Source organism: Mustela lutreola, chromosome 6 (assembly GCF_030435805.1).
Source record: "Mustela lutreola isolate mMusLut2 chromosome 6, mMusLut2.pri, whole genome shotgun sequence".
Lineage (NCBI taxonomy): Eukaryota > Metazoa > Chordata > Mammalia > Carnivora > Mustelidae > Mustela > Mustela lutreola.
The window spans coordinates 91,984,322-92,007,068 of NC_081295.1; the positions used below are offsets into that span (position 1 = coordinate 91,984,322).

The 22,747-nt window shown below is 38.8% G+C and overlaps 1 protein-coding gene across 6 annotated transcripts in view; it reads right to left on the minus strand.

Annotated features, from left to right (window-relative positions):
* Nucleotides 1-22,747, minus strand: part of SUPT3H (SPT3 homolog, SAGA and STAGA complex component) — a 574,885-nt gene that overhangs the window by 19,952 nt on the left and 532,186 nt on the right. For 2 of the 6 annotated variants that reach the window (XM_059178139.1, XM_059178145.1), the window contains exon 12: nt 6,225-6,378. The exons of 1 other annotated variant lie outside the window; for it this stretch is intronic. In XM_059178139.1, the coding sequence (XP_059034122.1) occupies nt 6,307-6,378 (72 nt within the window). In that variant the 3' untranslated portion in view covers nt 6,225-6,306. Of the gene's footprint in view, nt 1-6,224; nt 6,379-22,747 lie in introns of those variants that run through there. 3 more of the 6 variants (XM_059178140.1, XM_059178142.1, XM_059178141.1) reach the window with 3 other exon arrangements.

The window sequence follows — 22,747 nt, forward strand, 5'->3', positions numbered from 1 at the left end:
TAATTCTGTGCTTATGTTTAAATGAATAATTTTGTTTCCACCAACCAACCAACACATGTTTACTGAATACCTAATATGTGCATGTGGGGATTTCAAGGGGGTACATGCTCAAGACTTTGCCCTCAAGAAATTCTTAATCTGGCGCAGGCTACGAGACACACAGAGAGACAATTAGCGACACCAAACAGGAAGTATAAAGAACAAGAGGGCCATAATTAGCTCAGAGGAAGCAGAAGGTAGCATGCATGGAGGCAACCTTTACGGGAAAGAGCTGGGGAAGGAGGCCACCATGAAAACCTAGGAGAGGGGAGGCAGATTTATTTTTCATGTTGGGAACAGCATGTCCTACATACCGTGGGGGAAACAGCTTTTTTCGGAAACGAGCGTCAGCTAAGGGACGGCTTGCTTGTCCTTTAGGCTTGGCGCTGCATGGTAGACCATAGTAGAGTACCCCAACCCTCATGTCTGGTGTCATTTGGGCCCCCCTCCCTGGAACACAGGATGTTGACACCATGCTGATCTTTCCTGTGTTGCTGCATAACTAACAAACTGCCTAAGTCCGTCTGTGCTCACTGTCTCTTCTCAGGTCAGATCTATGGAAGTGTGGCCAGCCAACCCACCAGCCACACACTCCCCACTGCTTAGGGACACCTTGGCTAAGTGACAAGAAGTGGCCAATGTGCTGGCTGGTGAACTAACTTCTTGAAGTGGTCTGAATGAAGTGAAGAAGTCAATCCATGCCATTCAGAAAACAACGCTGCAGGTAGGCTGGTCTGTTCCTAGCTGGGAATCCTAAGGGACCTAAGTCAGCAAGTAACTTGAACTGAGGCAGAGGAGACCTGGGGTTGAATTAGGGAAGCTGCTGACTACATATCATGCTCAGCAAGTTTCTTTCCACTTTCTTCTCTCTCCCTGTCTGCCATTCCCCCCAAGCACACACACAGAAATCCCTGGCCAGGAGAAAGAATGACTATGTCATTATTTACAAGCAAACAACTAAAAAGGGCATTTTTACAAAGTTTCAGGGGTTGTCATATGTACCTCTGTATCTGCCACTGCAAACACAAAGTACACAAGATGGGGATTATTTTATAACAGGACAAGCATACATGAAAGCATAAAACAGTAGCATAAGTAGTTAGAGCTTTCTGGAGAAATTTGATCTTCATAAAGGAGGCTTTATAAACATGAATCTTGGATCTTTGAGGAAGATTTTCTTATAATTTGTATAGGGATTCTGAGTATGTGCATTGATCATATGTATTTATCTTTAGATTTAAAACATTATAGAGGACTTGGCATCATTCAACGTAACTATAGTCTATGGCACGTGATATGATATCCCATTATATACCTAGTACTTGGCCTTAGAGAAAGAATATTCAGTTAAAATGAAATTTTCTTGTAACCAGTTTTCTGGCACTGAGAAGTGCTTCTAGGTTCAGAGCAACAATTCTCTTTAATACATTATTGGAAACCTATACTCGAGCATGCTCCATGCGGTGGAACAGTGGCGAAGGATATGGGCTTGGGGGTCAATGCGTTGGGTACAAATGCCAGCTCCACTGGCTTCCCCTCTGCTACCTGTGGGCAATGGAGGGTGGGGTGGGGGGTAACTGCGCATCCTGTGAAGGGGTTGTGAGTATCTAATGGAACAATTCGGACAAAGTATGTGGTACACAGGATGGCACATGGAGTGCTGTAATTATTATGTCAAACTTATTCTTAAAATGCTGGTACAACATAGCCTCATTTTGAGAGCAAGCAAAGCGTTAACCTGGTTTGAGTAAAATTAATTAAGCGATCATCTTGATTCTTGATTTTTCCCAGTATTTTTTGATTGTCCCAATATCCCAATAAAGAATTGCCAGTAATTTTTTTCCTTTAAAAAAATGGAATAGTGAATATTAGGTGGCGATGAGAAGGAGGAACATGAATATAATGCTCTATACAGAGTTATAGTGGTTTCCAACAATGAAATATTGTATGTAGGTTTTTTGTGACTTTCTAGGAATTGATTGTTTTGCAAAATGCTTCAATTGCCAAAGCTCCGATGACTTATGATGGCTTGAATATCTGATATTTTGTTCCAGAAAACAAATGCAAGTCTCATTCCTTGTGTTGGCTTTTTTTTTTTTTTTTTTTTTTTTAAGTGCTACAGTATCATTCCCAACACTGGAGACTTACTTTAAGAGATAGGACTTTTTTTTAATATTTGAGTTTTGAAAGGCATCTGGCCCTTATTTGGCCATCACATTCATATCTAATTCCTGCAGGCATGGTTTTGTTGTTTAAGTTTGGCTTGATGCCCTCTGTGGAAAGCCTCTGCTTTAATGAACACAGCTCCTGGAACACTGTTAGAGTCCCGCGCCTTCCTTCACCCCTCTCCCCTTTACTCTAAAAGAATGGAAAGTTTCATCTTGGATTTCGAATAAGGAGATAAAAATAAGAAAAATACATTGCTGGAGAATCAGCTTTCTGTGGGAGCCACTGCCGTGACACAGTCATTCAGCTTGATGCCCTCCTATTATTTGCAGAAATGTTTATGTACTATGAAATGTTCAGCCAGAGCGTACCGGAAACCATAAAATATTTTATGAGATGTATACATGGTTGAAGGTAGAATTTTAAATGCAACCTGGGAAGGTTCTATCTAAATTCCAGGAGGGTAGAGGAGGGAATATTTCTCTGTAGTGATTCAGTTTTACACAAGGGGTTATATGAACTGGAAAGAAATACCTGATTTGGGAACTATATAACATTTTTTCATAAAATTAAACCTTCTAATTTCTAGACAAGCAAACTTGTCTTCTTTCAGACCAAGAATCGCCACTTATGTGTATTTGTCTTCTATGTGGTAAAAGCATTACATGTGGATTGTTTATTATTTTATAGAAACAAAGGACAAACAGCGATAAATGAAGAATTTTCCCCAGGTACAGGAATTATATACACCGTTTAAAAAATATTTGTGCTTCTGATGGTTTTTAAATAAAAACTCTTGGTTCTAAAATTGGAACATTATTTCTGAATCTTAACTATTGCAATATGTGAAGGCAGGAAGGTTAATGACATGGCCTCAAATGCCATGTTCGGAACGTCACATTCCCAATTTAGGTGAAGGGAGAAATATTTCTATTTCCTTTACCCTCAAATCTACGAGGCCCTGTCAATTTCCCATAAGAGGGGCTATTTTTACTGATTTGTTGGGTTTTACTTATTTTTTTCAGATTTGATCTCCAAAACACAAGGCTACAAAAATACAGATTATTTTGTGTATTCACATTTGATTTAGAAATGAGCCTGATGTGGTTGTTTTTGTTTCTGATAGCCTCTATCTCATGAAATCATTGTGAAGATCAGTGAAATCCCAGAGGTGAGGTTCCTGACAGAGAGTTGGTGCTCAAAGTATATTAGTTCCATCTCCCCTGCTTGCAGACCTCCTTTTTTTTTTTTTTTTAAACTGATATATAGGGGCTCCTGGGTGGCTCAGTCAGTTAAGCGTCTCCCTTTGGCTCAGGTCATGATGCCAGGGTCCTAGGATTAAGTCCCGCATTGGGTATCTTGCTCAGCTGGGAGCCTGCTTCTCCCTCTCCCTCTGCTGCTCCCCCTGCCCTTGCTTTCTCTCTGACAAATAAAATCTTTAAAAAACAACAACAAAACAACCCCCAAAACTGATGATAACTGACATATAATACAGATTATTTAATTATACCATGTCCCTTTGAAGATTTTAATGTAACACTTATGCTTTATAATATGCCCAAACTAGTATCATTTAAAAATAAATTTAAAAATAAATGTAGGTTGGGGCGCCTGGGTGGCTCAGTGGGTTAAAGCCTCTGCCTTCGGCTCAGGTCATGATCCCAGGGTCCTGGGATCGAGCCCCGCATCGGGCTGTCCGCTCCGTGGATAACCTGCTTCCTCCTCTCTCTCTTTCTACCTGCCTCTCTGCCTACTTGTAATCTCAGTCTGTCAAATAAATAAATAAATAAAATCTTTTAAAAAAAAAATAAATGTAGGTTATCATCTAGGATAAACATGCCATAAAATCCCAATGTTTCAATATGGTGAAGCAAAATGGTAGCCTGAGAATTAAGGGCCATGGGTGTGGTCTCTGGGCCGTCACTGCCACCGCTGAGTGACCTTGGGAAAGTTAACTTCCCTCTCCAGGCTACATACTTTCATTGGGAAAACGAATGGTTGTTTGCAATGATTTCCAAGACTCTCTTCTGCTCTAACATTTTATGATTTTACCGAACATTTTAATATTGAGAGAGCAATTTATTGAAGTCACATTTTCTGAAATTTTCCTTCTATACATTTTTTTGTATACCCGCTGCTTAAGAAAACTTTATTTCACTGAGTTTTATTTCAAATTCAGTTTGCTGAAAGAGTCAGAGAAAGAAACTAAGTGTAAAAAAGAAAAAAAGAATTAAAAATATTAATATTGAGCAATTATGGGGACATCTAGGCTGGTTTGGGACAGACATAAATGACCTTGTTTTATTCTAAATTCAGCTCACTGGCTTATGATGAAAAGTGAAAGGTTATTATATGGACTTACTGGGTAAAACCAGATTTTATAAATAATTACCTGTCAGACTGTTCAAGATAGACAAACATACGCCAGACCAACAAAAACACAGACCTGTCATATTTCTGAGAGAAATGTACGTTGAGTCTTCCTTCTCTGGGACTATAAGGAGATCAGGTAGAATAAAATGAAGGGGAAAAAAACCTAAACCCTGTGTTTTTTTGCCTGTGCATACTTTAAAATGTATAATGTGGGAGAGCAGGAATTTTGATGTGAAAAATTAGCCCCTGAAAATTTTATACATCTATAAGCCTGGCAGATCGAAACCAAATACAATAAATGCTGTCGTTTTAAAAGTTAGGCTGTTTACTGCAAGCTTATAATTTTCCATGATTAGGGATGCCAAGAAAAATAAGAATGATGATAAAAAGAAAAGTTTAATCATACATTTCAACAAGCACAGATGGAACATCAAAACCCCTTGGCAATTTTTTGGTATTATATATCTGCGTTTTTTTGTTCTTGACATGAAGATTTTTTCCAGAAGGACTAACACAGAACAGGTAAATGATAGTTAACAAATGTCAACAGTATGGCACAATCATATTAATGGAGACTCACGATCATTTGGTCATAGGAGGAAAATCTTTCATGCTTCTTATTTCTGTTTTTATTAATGCTTTACAAAAGGCTCTTTCGGTTTGTGCAAAAACCACGATAAAAATAAAATTGCACAGAAGTCCTACCAAATTAAAGAAATAACTTCCTTTTTTGTAATTCAAGTTGAAGCAGGAACTGTACAATTATATCTGCTAGATTTTGATTTGTTCTCAAAAGTTTGAGTTCCTCATTTAATGGAGAAAAGTACAGAAGGGTAACTCAGCTGCTACTAGCAAGAAATTACCCAGTCCACAATCCCAGTGTAGCTGTGGGAATGCTTCAGAGGGAGAAAGCAAATCACTCAACTACTCTTAATCAACGGATTCTGATTATTTTGTTTCTAAAAGGCTCTGTGTGTGTGTGTGTGTGTGTGATGGGCCTGGGGACTGGAGGGACAGGGGATGGAGAGACGTGAAGACAGGGAAGAGGGCCTAGAGGAGGGAGAACACGCACAACAGGCAGATCCTCAGGAAGTTTGGGAAGAAGGCATGACAGATAACACGTACGCTGCAAGTGCGGACAAGGGATGCGAAGACGGGAACAAACAGTTCATCAGATCGATTATGTCTCTGATTAGTGTGAGTTTATAAAATGACTGCTGGTCTCTAAAATACGAGTAGGATATATGTAATCAGCAGATGTTGCAAAGTGAAGTTGGTGAGACGGTGCCAGGGGAGAAGTGACTGTCCTTTTAATTTTGTTTCCTTTGTCCCAAACCTGGATTACAAAATGCATCAAATAAAACACAGACTAAACACTGCGGGGGGTGGGGCAGGAGACGGTGGTGGGGACAAGACACTGCTTTTAAGATCTGTGAGCTGAGGGCAGTAAATCCATTCCAAATTAAAATTTCAAAATTGTGTGATCTGCATTCTTGTCCACCTACACACTATCCCAAACATCCTGCCATTAATTAGCTAAACGGCCCAGCCAGTAAACAAGACGAAGCATTGAGAGGGCTGGAAAAAAGAGCTGCAGTCAGCCAGTTGATAGTCACAACAAACCAACCCACTCCTGAGGACACAGAGAAGGTAAACTTGTATTTTATTTTGTCCAAAGAGGGGAACAGAAATCACCTTAATATAACATTGCCTTTCCTGTTGTTACAGTCACAGTCCCATCAGCAGGCCAGAAAAGCCATCCCATTCCTGCGGTAGGCACTCTGTCAAAGAAAAAGAAATCTGCAATGAATTATCACATCAAGTCAAACCAGGAAAGGAGGCAAAAAAGCAAGCAGGGCTTTCTTCCTGTTTTGTAGACTCTGCTGCCTACACTGTAACTGGGTGCTGGATCTGAACATTTCTGGGGCCATTACTCTGTCTGGTAGAAAGTCAGTGTGGTTAACAAGTGGTTAGCGATTCTATTTTGGGGGGAGTGGGAGATATGCAAACTAAGAGATCCCATTTTGTTAATTGATTGGGTTTGGTTAGGTCAGAGACATGTTGTGTTGAATCTGTTTGTCCTTTATAAACATGTGTTCTTGATTGGATATGCTCAAGAATCACTGCTAATTAACTATCTTAATAGTCTATAAATTACTGACTCGTTAGAGCCTTCCCAGGCCTCATTTATAGTCTCCGTGAAAAGCTTGGAAACAGACACTAGCAGAGGCCTTTCCTCCTTGCTAAAATACAGTGATCTCTAAGGAGTTCTGTACATTGCGGACGTTACAGAAAGCTTGAATCTTACATAATTTTATGTACATACACATGTAAATATAGAATGCGTATGAATAGTCATAGTGGGATAAAATACTACCATAAAAGAAAATGGGAAAATGGATACTAATGGCAATAATATGATGTACTCCAGTAAATCAAGTAAAACTGCATGATTTTTTCTTCCTGTAAGATACACTCTACAGCTCAGCACTAGAAGAGCTAGACGACACAGGGCCTCTTGTGACTTGCCTTGAGTCTCATAATGAAACCCAGAATGAAACAGAACTAAAATCCAGGACTTAGGAAGAAAATTATCCTTTTCACCACATTTTTCATTATTTAAACTAGGACTAGTCATACCCAGAGAATTCATAACCCTCAATTAGATGGATTTTTTTCTACAATCTGTTTTCAGAAAAGCAGAAAAATGACAAAATCTCCTATTAAGGATTTTTTTTCCCTTTAGGCTAATAACTTTGATGCTAGAGTTTGCATACTTCCAGTCCAATATATTTACCTTCAACAGCCACATTATAGGAAATACAGAGTAAGTTTTTATGAGTAAGATAATGCTGTGGAGGGGCCGAAGAGTTTACATCTAAAAATGGTTAAATTACATTTAAAATGACACCCAAAGAGAGAAAAGTGGAAGCAAGCTTTTCTGAAAGCCCTCTACCTACATGAGGCGAAACAAAAACGGTTTTCTGCATAACTTCCTGTTCGTCATAAAATTCAATTCCCTTCAAAACCTCTCCTCCAAACATTCAGCTTATTCAGGATGTACTATTGTTGTCAGGCTTTGGGACGTAGGCTGACATTTCAGAGGCTGGTCCTGTCGCTCTTCAACTCATTCCAGATCAGCATTTCAAGGATGAGAAAAACAGTGGCACTTTCCACGTTTCCTCCCTCAGAGCTCTGTCTGGGAGCTCGCTCATTACCGTCAGACTTTTTGTGCTACTGGATGCTTGGATGGAAGCAAACATTCTAAGAAGGACTAGAAAAGTCCAGCTTTACCTCCTACAAGTGTGCACTGGAGAACAGCATTAGATGAGCTCCTCAGAGAGCCGCAAATAAATTGCAGGAATGGATAGTGTCTTCCCACAATCACAGGCAGGGGAGCCTCAGGTCTCGAAACAGCACCCCCCCCCGCCCCCCCCCCCCCCGCCATCCCCTCACCACAGTTGCCTTAGAAAGGCTTATGCCAAAGTCATACTTTCAGGTTCTTGACCTTGATGTTTGAAATTTTACAACCACAGTGACAGCCGTTAACATAATATTGAAAGCCGGGGGATGGTTTACATGGAGATAAATGGACCTGGGAGTTGAGCTGGATTCCTTGTAAAGGTAAATGGTTGAAGTGAGTCCTGCTTGAAAAAGCAGTTTTGGCTCAAGGGAAGACGGAGTTTTGGCTAAGCACACCTGAGAAATTACGAAGTTTCATTTTTCCAGGGTGGGCATGTGAAATGGTTCTGTCGAGTATTGAAGAGGTTACTTTTCAAAGATCAATTCACCTTCACAGATGATTTGTCACTATTGTTTGCAAATGACTACAAGACTAGAGAGACTTCGGGTAGCCACATTTAACAAGAAAGCCAGAGTTTAGACCTGCCCCAGATTTCTGGAATAAGTGCTTCCAATTCCAATTCTAAAATAGAGAAGGGACAAACAAGCATGTGATTAGTGAAGAGCAATTTCGGCAAACCAATCCCCTGGGGTCCTCCAGCCTGAGTCACAGCTTTTTCCTTTTGATGTACAAAGGATGTATGTTGTCTGTGGAGGGTGATTATGGGAACATCCCAAATTTGGCATCCTTTCCCGAGTAAGCAACTTTAAAGGAAGATGGATGAGGACAGCTCATCTTTGTGTCAACTATGAATTTCTCTCTGTTTGTGTTGTGAATGCTGAAACTAAATTTAAACACTGCTTGGTGTGAGGGCCTTCCAGAGGCCACATTCTCATGAACACTTTGTATCCTGCTTACTGTCTACTGTCAGATTCTATGAGTGACTCCCTGCTTCTATATCTTTACAGATACTCCTACTTAGTAAAAGCCAGGCCTTGGCAGGGAAAAGCTGGGACCACCTCCGCCACTACTAAAAATTAATCAATAACGCAGTTATCTTCAACCCAACAACCCAGCTTCTATGTGATATATACCACTTAAACTTTCTTATTTAAAAAAGCTCTGTTCTCAACTATGAGTTGCTCCTCTGTGAATTTGTTGAAATCCTTAGACATGCTAGGATCTCTAAAGTTACCAGCAAAGATACTTTTTTTTTTTTTCTTTCAAAGACCAACTGCAGTTCATAGGCTTTTTGTTTCTCTTAAATTGAGGATCAAATTAGCTCCCAATTTTACACATTCATATATTCATTCAGTTCCAAATTACAGCCTACTACCAGAATGTTGATCTAACTGGATGAGCTGACACATATTCTCCCTATGGCATTATAGGCACTGATGGGTAGAAATTAACTCATAAGTTTTCACTTTTGAAATATGTTTTTTTTTCTTATCTGCATATAGACAAGCTAGAGAAAAAATTTAAATCCTAAATGGGTTTGTTGCTTCTTTTTTGTGGGCCACGATAAATCGTAGATTTTAAGGAATAGAAATCAATATTAAAAAACAGAAGATTAATATTTAAACAAAAGGTAAACACACTACAAAACACGACCTCTGTTATTTGTACCATTAGCTTGATTACTAAAGGTTTAACTATAGATAAAACTACCCCTTCCATCAGTTTGGATTTATACTTATTCTCCACTACGAGCTTTCCTGATTCTTTTCCACTTTCTCAAACAAATGAAATAAAACAAAAATTTCACTGTAGGGACTGATATTGGCAAGATGGCTGGCTAGGAGGTCCCAAAGGTACCGTTTTTGTCTCCCCACAAAAACGGTAAATAAACAACTATAAACAGACAAACCAGCTCTGGGAAAGCTTGAGACTATAACTAAGAAGCAGCAGAAGCCCTGCAGGGCTCAAATACTGAGCACAGCCTCATAGAAAAGTCTAAGAAGCATTTAACCTGCTTCATTCCATCTCCCAGCCCAGAGAAGCTCAGTGCAAAGAGGAACCCCTTTGGAGGGATTAGACCTGATGGGAAAAGGAGAGGAGCATCACTGCCATGGCCATCTGTAGACTTTGCCACTGAGCACTCCCAGTCTGCACCAACACTGAGTGTCTCCTCACTGCTGTGTCTCCTCACCAGGGACTTCCTGGAGTTACTGTTGTAGTGAGACTGCTGTGGTTGATGCTGTGCCCCACTCTCTGGGACTGGAATGCCACGGCACCTTGCCATTTGTGAAACTAGAAGTGCCATTGCTTTCTATGCCCTGCCTTCAGGGTTCTAAGTCATGGCTTTGATCAGCCATCACTGGGGCTGACCTGCTGCTTTCTGTGACTGATCCCTGGAGTCACAAGCTGTGGCTTTGACCTGCCATTACTAGGTTGTGATGCTGCTGTTGTTGCTCTCTGTTCCACCCTCTGGGTCCTAAGCCATGGCACTGACTTGCCATGGGTGGGTTGTAATGCTACAGCTCTGTGCCATGCCCCTTGTGCCTTGAGTCACAGCTTTGACCCACCATCCCCAGGGCATGCTGCTGCTACACCCCTCATCCTGGGCCCAAGTCACTGCTGTACCTTGTCATCCCAGAACCTGTGCCACTGTTGTGTGCCCCCATCGTGGGGTCCAAATCACTGTGGTGATCCCCAGAGTCTCTGATTCTGGTTCCTTGGAGATCTGCCCATGCATGCTCATCAGACATTTGAACTACCACCAAAACAAGTGCATCTGGGCCCCAGGACCCCTGGTTTCACTGCTGTACTGGGTGCCAGTTCACCAGACCTGGTACCAAGAGGCATTCCCCTTGGATAGAACTCCCTGCCACAGGGGGAAAAAAAGAGAATAGGAAGACCCCATCAGTCTCTTCCACCTAGAACCCCAACAGCCCTAGTCACTGTTGCTGCTTATAGGATCTCCGCAGTCTTGGTCAAAGAAGAACCCCATAGTCTTTGTCAATGTTGATCTCAGTTGATGTAGGTGTACAGATTATGTTGTGTGCCCTCTCCAGACCCAGAGACACAGTACCCTATTCAGCCAGAACCCTCAGAGCCACTTTCTGTTGAGTCTTTCCCCACCAAAATCAATCTAAAAGGCTTGAGGAGGTGACTCCTCTCTCAAATGAGCAAACATTAATGCAAAGGCACAGAGATGTGAAATAAGGAAACACAACACTACCAAAGGTGCTTGATAGTTTTCAAGTTATTAACCCCAAAGAAATGGAGATCTGTGAGTTACCTGAAAAAGATTTCAAAACAATTATTTTAAGGAAGGGCAGTGAGATTTTAGAGTACACAGAGAACAATATGAACTTAGGAAAATAATGCAAGAATAAAATGAGCGGTTCAAACAAGAGAAATCATAAAAACATTTTGGAGGTGAAGTATACAGTCAATGAAATGAAAAAAAAAATGCAACAGAGAGTTTCATTAACAGGCTCAAACAAGCAGAAGAAAGAATTTGTGAACTTGAAGACAGGTCTCTTAATATTATCCATATGGAGCAGAAAAAATAAATAAAAATAAAAAAAAAATAAAGAAAGCCTGTGTGAATTATGGAACCCCATTAAATAAAACAATATTCATGTTATAGGAGTCCTAGATAGAGAAGAGAGGGGGAAGGGATCAGAAAATGTAAAGAAATAATGGCTGATAACTTCCAAACTCTGGGGAGAGATGGCTAGCCAGATACATGAAACTTAAAGATCCCCAGATTCAACCCAAAGAGATCTTTACTGAGAAAACATAATCAAACTCTTGAATATCAAAGATAAAGAGAGAATTCAGAAAGCAGCAAGAGTTTAAAAAAGAATCATCACATACAAGGGAACCCTGGTAAGGCTATCAGTAGATTTCTCAGAAGAAATTATTCAGACCAGGATACACTGGGATAATATACTCAAGTAGTCAAAGAAAATAAAATGCCGATCAAGAATACTTAACCCAGGAAAGTAGTTCCTGGGTAGAGTTAAGACTTTTCTAGACAAATAAAAGCTAAAGGAATTGGTCAACACTAGACCTACTTTACAAGAAATGCTAAAGAGAGTTCCTTAAGATGAACAAATGAGTGCTAATTAGTAACATGGAAACATGGAAGTATTAAAATCACTGATGTAGGTGAATATATAGACAAATTCAATATACTCAATATTGCAATGCTGGCATGGAAATCACTAGACACTAGTATATAAATTAAAAGATAAAAGTGTTAAATATAACTATAGCTATAATAATTTGTTAATGGTTTTACAATATGAAGAAATGTAAATTGTAACATCAACATACAACTGGGAGACAAGTAAATGTGTAGAATTTTTTCAGGCAATGGGAGTTAGGTTGTTTTCAACTTAAAACAGACTGTTACAAGATTTACTATGAAAGCCTCATGATGATCATGAAGAAAAACCTATACAAAATACACAAATGATGAGAAAAGAATCAAAGCATACCATCTTAAAAAAATAATCAGTTTTCAAAGAAAGACCGCAAGAGAGGAAGAACCAAAGACTACAAAACAATCAGAAAACATTTAACAAAATGACAACAGTAAGTCCTTACCTTTCAATAATTAATTTAAATGTAAATGGTTTAAATTTTTCAATCAAGAGACACAGAGTGCTTGAACGGATTTTAAAAAAAAGATCCAACTATATGGTGCCTATAAGAGACTCACTTAAGCTTTAAAGACATTCATGGGCTGAAAATGAAAGAAATGCAAATGGAAAGAAAAAAGGATAGTGGTAACTATTCTTATAACAGAAAAAAATGAACTTTAGGTCAAATGCTGTAACAAGAGATAAGGAAGGTTGTTCGGTAGTGGGGGCAATTAATCAAGAGGCTGTAATAATCATAAATGTATATGCACCCAATATCAGAACACCTAAACATATTAAATGATTATTAACAGATCTGGAGGCAAAAACACACTGATGCAAAAATAGGAGGAAATGGACTTCAATATCCCACTTTCACAATGGGCAGATCATCCACACCTAATATCATTAAGAAAGAGTGGACTTGACCTACACTTTAGAACAGATGGACTTAACAGACATATATAGAACAGTTCATCCAACAGCAGAACAATACAAAATATTCTCAAGTGCACACAGAACATTCTCCAGGACAGATCATATGTTATGTTATAAACTAAGCTTAAAAAATTTAAGAAGATTGAAATCTTATCGAGTATCTTTTCTGGGCACAATGGTATGAAACCAGAAATCAGTAACAGAAGGAAATTTGGAAAACTCACAAATAAATAGAAAATAAACAATGCATTTCTGAATAGTCAAAGAAGAAATCAAAGGGAAATAAAGTATCTTGAGACAAACCAAAAAGGAAACATAACATACCAAAACTTATGGAATGTAGCAAATGCAGATCTGATAGAGAAGTTCATAGCAGTAAATGTTTGTACTCAGAAAAAAAGAAAGATTCAAAATAAAAAATATAGGGACACCGGGGTGGCTCAGTAGGTTAAGCCTATGCCTTCAGCTCAGGTCAGGATCTCAGGGTCTGAGATCTTTTTTTTTTTTTTTAAACATGACTCCTAATCTTGCGTTGCAGGATTTTTTGCATCCGTTTTTGTTTGTTTGTTTGTTCGATTTTTAAAGCATTTATTTATTTATTTGACAGAGAGAGACCACAAGTATGCAGAGAGGCAGGCAGAGAGAGAGGGGAGGAAGCAGGCTCCCCGCTGAGCAGAGAGCCCGACGTGGGACTCGATCCCAGGATCCTGGGATCATGACCCAAGCCAAAGGCAGTGGCTTAACCCACTGAGCCACCCAGGTGCCCCTCAAATAAATAAATCTTTAAAAAATATATAACCTTATACTTCTTAGAACTAAAGAGAGAAGAACAAACTGAGCCCAAAGTTAGCAGAAGGAAGGAAATAATAAAAATAACAGCAGAAATAAATGAATAGGAAAACAGTAGATAAGATCAACAACTAATAGATGGTTTTCTGAAGAAAAAACTGACAAACCTTCAGCTAGACTAAAAAAAAAAAAGTGAGATGACTCAAATAAAATTACAGATAAAAGAAGAGACATTATAACATATCTCACAGACATTCAAAGGATCATCAGTGCCACTATGAAAATATGCAAACAAATCCAGTAACTCAGAAGACATGAATAAATTCTTAGAAAACTGCTAAGAAAACTTAGAAAACTGCTAAAACACTTACCAAGACTGAAAAGCAGCAATGTCCACAATAGCCAAACTATGGAAAGGCTAGACATCCACTGACAGATGAATGGACAAAGAAGATTACACACACACACACACACACACACTCTCTCTCTCTCTCTCACACACATACACAATGGAATATTATTCAGTCATCAAAAATAAGAAATCTTGGGGCACCTGGGAAGGCTCAGTGGGTTAAGGCCTCTCCTTCAACTCAGGTCATGATTCTGGGGTCCTGGTATCGAGCCCCACATTGGACTCTCTTCTCAGCAGGGAGCCTGCTTCCTCCTCTCTCTCTGCCTGCCTCTCTGCCTGCTTGTAAACTCTATCAAATAAATAAATAAAATCTTTAAAAAAAATTTTTTTTTAATTTATTTGTTCTTCAGATTTATTTAGGTATAAGTGACAAAATTTTTTAAAATTTAATTCCTTTTCAGTGTAACAGAATTCATTGTTTATGTACCACACCCAGTGCTCCATGCAATACGTGCCCTCCATAATACCCACCACCAGGCTCCCCCAACCTCCCACCACCTTCCCCTTCTAAACCCTCAGATTGTTTTTCAGATTCCATAGTCTCTCATGGTTCATCTCCCCCTCCAATTTCCCTCAACTCCCTTCTCTCCATCTCCCCCTGTCCTCAGTGTTATTTGTTATGCTCCACAAATAAGTGAAACCATATGATAATTGACTCTCTCTGCTTGACTCTTGCCATTTGCAATAATGTGGATGGAACTAGAGGGTATTATGCTAAGCAAAAAATTCAATCAGAGACAGACAATTATCATACGATCTCACTGACTTGTGGAATTAAAGAAACAAAACAGAGGACCATAGGGGAAGAGAGGAAAACAATAAAACAAGATGAAATCAGAGAGGAGACAAAACATAAGGGACTCTTAAACATAGGAAACAAACTGAGGGTTGCTGGAGGGAAGGTAGGTAGAGAGGGATGGGGTAACTAGGTGATGGACATTAATGACGACACATAACGTAATGAACATTGGGTGTTATGTAAGACTGCTAAATCACTTAACTCTACCTCTGAAAGTAATAGTACATTATATGTTAATTAATTGAATTTAAGTAAAAATTAAAAAATACAAAAAAGATGAATATAAAATCTGAACAGACCAATAACAAGCAGAGAGACTGAATCAGTTATAGAAAATCTTCCAACAAATAAAATCCCAGGACCTTCAGAAGACTTCATTGATGAATTCTACCAAATGTTTAAAAAAGAATTAATACCAATCCTTCTCAAACACCCAAAAATTGAAGAGGAGGAAACACCTTAAAACTCACTTTACAGGCAAGCCTTATCTTGATACGAAAGCCAAACAAGGGCACTATAAGAAAAGAAAATTACAGTCTAAGACTTTGGTCACCAATTCCAATGTGGTTTTTCTTCCACACCAACAAGCAATTCTTGGACACCAGTTCAGTGTCCTATAATTCAACTTAATTCTGACAAATCTATCTACAGAGAGCATCAGACCCCACAGGTTAAGGACTCAGTCCTACAAAACTGCTGCTTCCCTGCCCCCCATGTGGTAGATGCCAATCACAAGTCCAGGTTACCATCTGTGTTTCTGACTGACCAGCTGTAGACTTGAGGGTCTGATTAATTTGCCCAAGTGGCTCACAGAACTTAGAGGAACATTTTACTCATAAGATTACTGGTTTATTACAAAAGTATATAATTCGGAACAGTCAGATGAAACAGATGCATAGGACAAGGTACGAGGTTAGGGTTTGGAGTTTCCATGCCTTCTCTGAGTGTGCCACTCACCCTGAATCTCCATCTGTTCACCAACATGGAAGCTCTCTGAACCCCAACTTTTTTTTAAATGGACTTTGTTACATAAACAAGATTGATTAACTCTATGGCCACTGGTAACCAAACTTAATCTCCAGGCTCTCCTCCCTCTCGGGAGGTTGGGGAGTAGGATGGAAAGATCAAACCCCTAATCACATGATTGGCTCCACTGGTAACCAGCCTCCATCCTTAGGTGCATTCTAGAGGTCACCTCACTGACATAACAAGAGATACCTGTACAGCCCATGAGAAATTCCAAAGGCTTTAGGAGCTCTGTCCCAAAACCAGGGATGAAGATCAAATACATATTTCTTTTTTTTAAAATTAAATTTATTTATTTTCAGCATAATAGTATTCATTATTTTTTCACCACACCCAGTGCTCCACGCAATCCGTGCCCTCTATAATACCCACCACCTGGTACCCCAACCTTCCACCCCCCTGCCACTTCAAACCCCTCAGATTGTTTTTCAGAGTCCATAGTCTCTCATAAATCACAGTATCACACGGGCCATGTCCCTGCTAAACACAGATGCAAAAATCCTGAGCAACCTACTAGCAAATCAAATTCAGTAGCACACTAGAAGGATTATACATCATGATCAAGTGAGGTTTTATCTCTGAGATACAAAGGTGATTAAACATACATAAATCAGTAAACATGGCATACTAAATTAATAGAATAAACAGTAAAAACCATATGACCGTTTCAGTAGGTACAGAAAAAAGCATTTGACCAAAGTCAACATCCTTTCATAATAAAAACTCTCAACACATTATATGTATTAAGAACATGCTTCAACATAATAAAGGCCATTTATGACAAACCCAAAGCTAACATCATGCTTTATGGTGAAAAGTTAAAAGCCTTTCCTCTAAGATTGGGAACAAGACAGTAGTGCAAGTAGTAGAAGTCCTAGCCATAGCATTTAGACAAGAAAAAAAAAATGACACTTAATTCAGAGAGGAAAAAGTAAAATTATCTCTGTTTGCAGATGGCATAAACTTAAAAAAATTAACATATAGTATATTATTTGCTTCAGGGGTACAGTCTGTGATTCATGTCTTACACAATTCACAGCATTCACCATAGCACATACCCTCCCAATGTCCACCACCCAGCTGCCCCATCCCTCACACCCCTTCCACTCCAGCAACCCTCAGTTTGTTTTCTGAGATTAAGAGTCTCTTATGGTTTGTCTCCCTCTCTGGTTTCATCTTGTTTCATTTTTTCCTCCCTTCGCCTATGATCCTCTGTCTTGTTTCTCAAATTCCTCATATCAGTGAGATCATATGATAATTGTCTTTCTCTGATTTACTTATTTTGCTTAGCATAATACCCTCTAGCTCCATGCATGTCCTTGTAAATGGCAAGATTTTGGTTTTTTTTGATGGCTGCATAATATTCTGCAGATGGTATAATCTTATACATAGAAAGCCCTAAAGATGTCAGCAAAAAAAAAAAAAAAAAAATGTAGAACTATATATTAATTCACTAACACAGGATATAATATCAACTGCAAAAATCAGTTGTGTTTCTGTACACAAACCATAAACTATCTCAAAGGGAAACTGAGAAAGCAATCCCATCTACAATAGGATCAAACACAATAAAGTCATTGGGAAAAAAATTAACCAAGGAGATGAAAGATCTCTACCCTCAAAACCATAAAACACTGGTAAAGAAGTTGAGGAAGACACAAATAAATGGAAAGATATCCTGAATCTGTGGGCTGCGAGAATTAGTATTGTTAAAATGTCTGTTACTACCCCAAGCAAGCTACAGATTCAATCCTATCCTATCATATCCTATTCAAAATTCCAATGCTGCCGCCTTTTTTTTTTTTTTTTTTTTTTTTTTTACAGAAATAGAAAATACAAACCCAAGGATGGAACACAAAAAACCCTGAATAACAAAAGCTATCTTGAGACAAAAGAACAAAACTGTATGTATCACATTTTCTGATTTCAAACTATGTTCAAAGCTATAGTAATCAGAACAGTATGGTACTGGCATAAAAACAGATACAGATAAATGGAACAGAACAGAGAACCCTGAAATAAACCTACATGTATATGGTCAATTAATTTTTGACAAAGGAGCAAGGGATATACTAGGGGAAAGGACATTTTTTCAAATAAATGGACAGCCACATGCAAAAGAATAAAACTAGACCCGTATTTTAGACCTTATACAAAATCAGACACAAAAACCAATTCAACCTGGATTAAAAGCATGAATGTAAGACCTGAAACTGCAAAGGTCCTAGAAGTAAACACAGGGAGTAAGATCCTTGACACTGGTATTGGAAATAATTTCTTGAATCAGACACCAAAAGCAAAGGCAACAAAAACTAAAATAAACAAGCAGACTACATTAAAAGGATGAGTTTCCGCATAACAAAGGAAACAATAAATTGTAAAGGCAACCTACAGAATGGAAGGAAATATTTGCAAATCATATATTTTAGGAGTTCATACCCAAAATATAAAAAGAACTCATATAATTTAACAGCAAAATAGCAAATAATCTAATTAAAAATAGGCAAAGGACCTGAATAGACATTGTTCAAGGAAAACATACAAATAGCTAAGGGGTACATGAAAAGGTACCCAACGTCACTAATCATCAGGAAAATGAAAATCATAGATACAATGAAATATCCCCTTTTACCATTTAGGATGGCTATTAACAAAAAGATAAGAGATAACTAACACTGGTGAGGATGTGGAGAAAAGGGAACCCTTACACACTGTTGGTGTGTATATAATACACTACAGTCATAGAAATCAGTGTGACAGTTGTTCAAAATATTAAAAATAAAATTATGATAGTCATGACTCAGCAATCCCATTTTTTCCCTATCCCAATTTTGATAGGATATGATAGGATAGGATTTCATTTCCCATATCCTAAGGGAAATGAAATCAGTATCTTTTTTTTTTAAGATTTTATTTATTTATTTGACAGAGAGAGATCACAAGTAGGCAGAAAGGCAGGCAGAAAGAGAGGAACGGAAGAAGGCCCCCTGCTGAGCAGAGAGCCTGATGTGGGACTCGATCCCAGGACCCTGAGATCATGACTTGAGCCGAAGGCAACAGCTTAACCCACTGAGCCACCCAGGTGCCCCTGAAATCAGTATCTTAAAGAGATATCTGTACCTCTATGTTTACTGCAGCATTCTTGACAATAGCTAAGCTACGGAAACAACTTAAATGTTCTCTGATGGATGAATGCTTCAAGAATATATATATATGGTATATATATACATACATACACATATATGTGTATATATAAAGAATATATATTATATATACAGATATATTTAAAAAATATAAATTCTTTATATAAAAATATATGTATATACACACACATACAACAGAATGTTATTTAGTCATAAAATAGAAGGAAATCCTACCATATCTGCAAACATGGATGTTTGGAAACTGAAGAACAAAACCCTCTGCTTTTATCTAGAATCAAAGAACAATAGAATTTTGGGATCTCTTCCAATTCCTAATTTAATAGATGAAAAAAACCAATACCCAGAGAGAGAGAGAGAAAGAGAGACAGATTCATCGCTGGTCAGCGCAGGATTCTGGACTCAGTCTAGGGCTCTTTATGGATGGTTCTCATTCTGCCCAAAGCTATGTGTTTAGCTTCTCTGACCCTGATGGGGAAAACAGATGTAGGGGAAGATATTGTTTTTCCAGATTAAGAGCCCTTGGGATCAGAACAAAAGTGAAGGGATTGAAGTGTGTGTGTGGGGGGGGTGCTTAATGATGTCTAAAACAGGACAGCTGAGCAGTTAGAACAAGGCAGGTCATTATGAGCTTTTTACTCTACTTCTGGCTCTTCTGCTATATGATTAGCTCCTCCCTGGAGAATCACTTAATTTCCCTAAGTGCCCCAAAGAATAATTTTGATAAATGGGTGAAATATCAAAATCAGTAAGAAAAACGTGACTGAGAGGTTCCATGGCCAAAGTATGCATCTTTGGGACCTTCGGGGGTGACAGACGATGTGTTCCCATAGAAATTTTACTAAGGCTCTGCTCAGTGTCTGATTTAAGGCTGAGCAATAATGCGGACCGCCTGGATCTGTTTGGAGTGGGCCAGTTGGAGTTAACATCCAGTAGTAAAGAGGACAATCAGAAGATTTGGAGTGTATATTTGCCCCTTTCCCAAGCTCTTCCTAAGTCCCAATTAACTAAGTGTAGGGGAGACTCTTTGCATTTTAGGTGATCTGTAGGCCCCAGGAGTTGCCCTGGTTATCATGGTCCTGGTGGTTTCCTGTGTGTTCTCTACACCACAGGGACAAAGAGGCACAGAAGGGACAGGGGTCCTACAGCCACTAGCTTGGCCCTGCTGGAGGGAAAATGTAGAAAGGGAGTGGAGCAAACAAGAAGTAACAGGCTAACCTGAGTGTATGCTTTATTAAAAGAGCCAGTAGAGTTGGGGCAGGAAAGTAGGTATTTTTCCGAATTTCTTGTATGAATGCTATTTCACAAGACTGCTAAGTTAGCCCTCCTTTCTGCCCCATCCCACTCCCAAGTTTTACCAGTAAAAACCAGTTTGCTTCCACCTCGCCTTTTTCTACCTCTTTACTGGCAGCGACACTGGAGACGGTATCAAGTTGCCGCCAATTCTACTGGCCCCAGGTGCCCCAATTCAACCCTGCCTGTGGTGGGGTCTCTGGATTCAGAGTCCAAGCCCTCTCCCGAACCCTCCATTTCCCTTAGGAGGTGACTGTACCCCAAGAGACATGCTGTTTTGTTTTAATGCTACAAATCTTTGAAGCTCTGGAACTCCATATCAAAGCTATGTAGTAGTTTTTTAAGAGATAAAATATGCCCCCCTTTTCTTGCTCCCCTTGTGTCTGCGTGTGGGCAAGAGATTTAATTACAATGAATAAAACTGAATGGTGGTCCAAGACTCTTAAAATCAAAGTGGTAACCATGACTGAATTTCATTAGCAAACATAAATACAAATAGGCACATCTTGTTTGTACCAATGCCATGTGACTTTTCCCCTTTTGATAATTTCATTCTAACTCTGATATTTAAGAGAATCTAAATTGAACCATATGATGTATAGCGCTGTAACATGCAAAGCTCTTCATTAAACATTTTCCTTTTTTGTACACTTCCCAATGTTATAAATATCCTATGAAAATCATGGAGGGCAGTTTGTCAGACAGCAGAGCCCTGATTTAAAGAACAGTGGAGGGAGCCCTGCCCTTCAAATAAGAGGTCTTGTCTGGCTGGCAGAATGGGAAAAAAGACATAACATTAACTCTCATTCTATTCCCAGTAACTGGGAGCCTATAAATCTTGAGGAACTTGTCATTTTATGCATGGTTTTCTCTAAGTGTGTGTCATACTCTTCTTATTACCAAGTCATTTCAGCATTCTGAACACAAACATCTCTAGATTAAAATTTAGTTATTAAAAATGATCATTTTCAGAGGTGCCTGGGTGGCTCAGTGGGTTAAAGCCTCTGCCTTCGGTTCAGGTCATGATCCCAGGGTTCTGGGATCGAGCCCCGCATCAGGGTCTCTGCTCAAGCAGGTAAGCCTGCTTCCCTTCCTCTCTGTCTACTTGTGATGTCTGTCAAATAAATAAAATCTTTAAAAATATTATAATTTCCAACTAAGTCATCCCAATCAAAGTATATGAGTGATGTGTTAATTTTTGATGTTGTTAAGCAAAATAATTAAGTGACTGATACATACAACAATGTATTTCAGAGAAAAGGTTTCTCGTGAATGTCATTTTTAGCAATTTTATGAGACTAAAAGTATGCCATTTCCACATATAAATTATTCTCTCCATGATATTGTGTGTACTCAAGTATATCTATGATTAATAGTAACTTTTTAAAAAATTTAATTTGGGGGCACCTGGGTGGCTCAGTGGGTTAAAGCTTCTGTCTTCCACTCAGGTCATGATCCTGGGGTCCTGGGATCGAGCCCTGAATTGGGCTCTCCGCTCAGCAGGGAGCCTCTCTCTCTCTCTTTCTGTCTCTCTGCCTATTTGTGATCTCTGTCCGTCAAATAGATAAATAAAATCTTTAAAAAATTTTTTAAATTAAATTTAATTTTTTTTCAGTGTTCCAAAATTCATTGTTTATGCACCACACCCAGTGCTCCATGCAATATATGCCCTCCTTAATACCCACCACAGGGCGGGTGGGAGGTTCGGTGAGCCTGGTTAATAATAAGTTCTTCTTCAGCTACTTTATATTGCAAACAATCAAAACACAGATGTCTGAAATTATTCCAAGTTGCAAACACACTTAAGAATATGTGTAAACAGTGTCACATTGGCAGGAGCTAGTAATCAAAATCTCCATTATGGTGGGGGTGCTCAGATCTGATAACATTTAATTCTCATTTCTCTTGATTGACGAAGGCAAGAAGGCAGGGAACTTGCTATTTTATTTATCTTTATACGTCTAGGGTATAATCCAGTGAAGAGCCTAATAAATAGATGCTCAATAAATAATCACCTATTGAATGAATGCATTTGACTAGCAAATAGCTTTGCTCTGGATAACAATGAAAAGTGGTAACATGTGTTGACCATCAGAGCAGGGGCTGGGCTATGCTCAGCTCCTAAAAATTAGGCTCAAACCACACATTTATTATTTCACAAGATAACCATCATCAGCAGTTGTTAGAAAAAAAGAAATTAGTGACCTTAAGAATTCAACCATAAGCCATACTGCAAAGCAAATTGTTATTCTGATATTAGTTCTCAGCTCCCACAGGAGCATTTCTGGTCTTCTTATTATTGTTATCTGC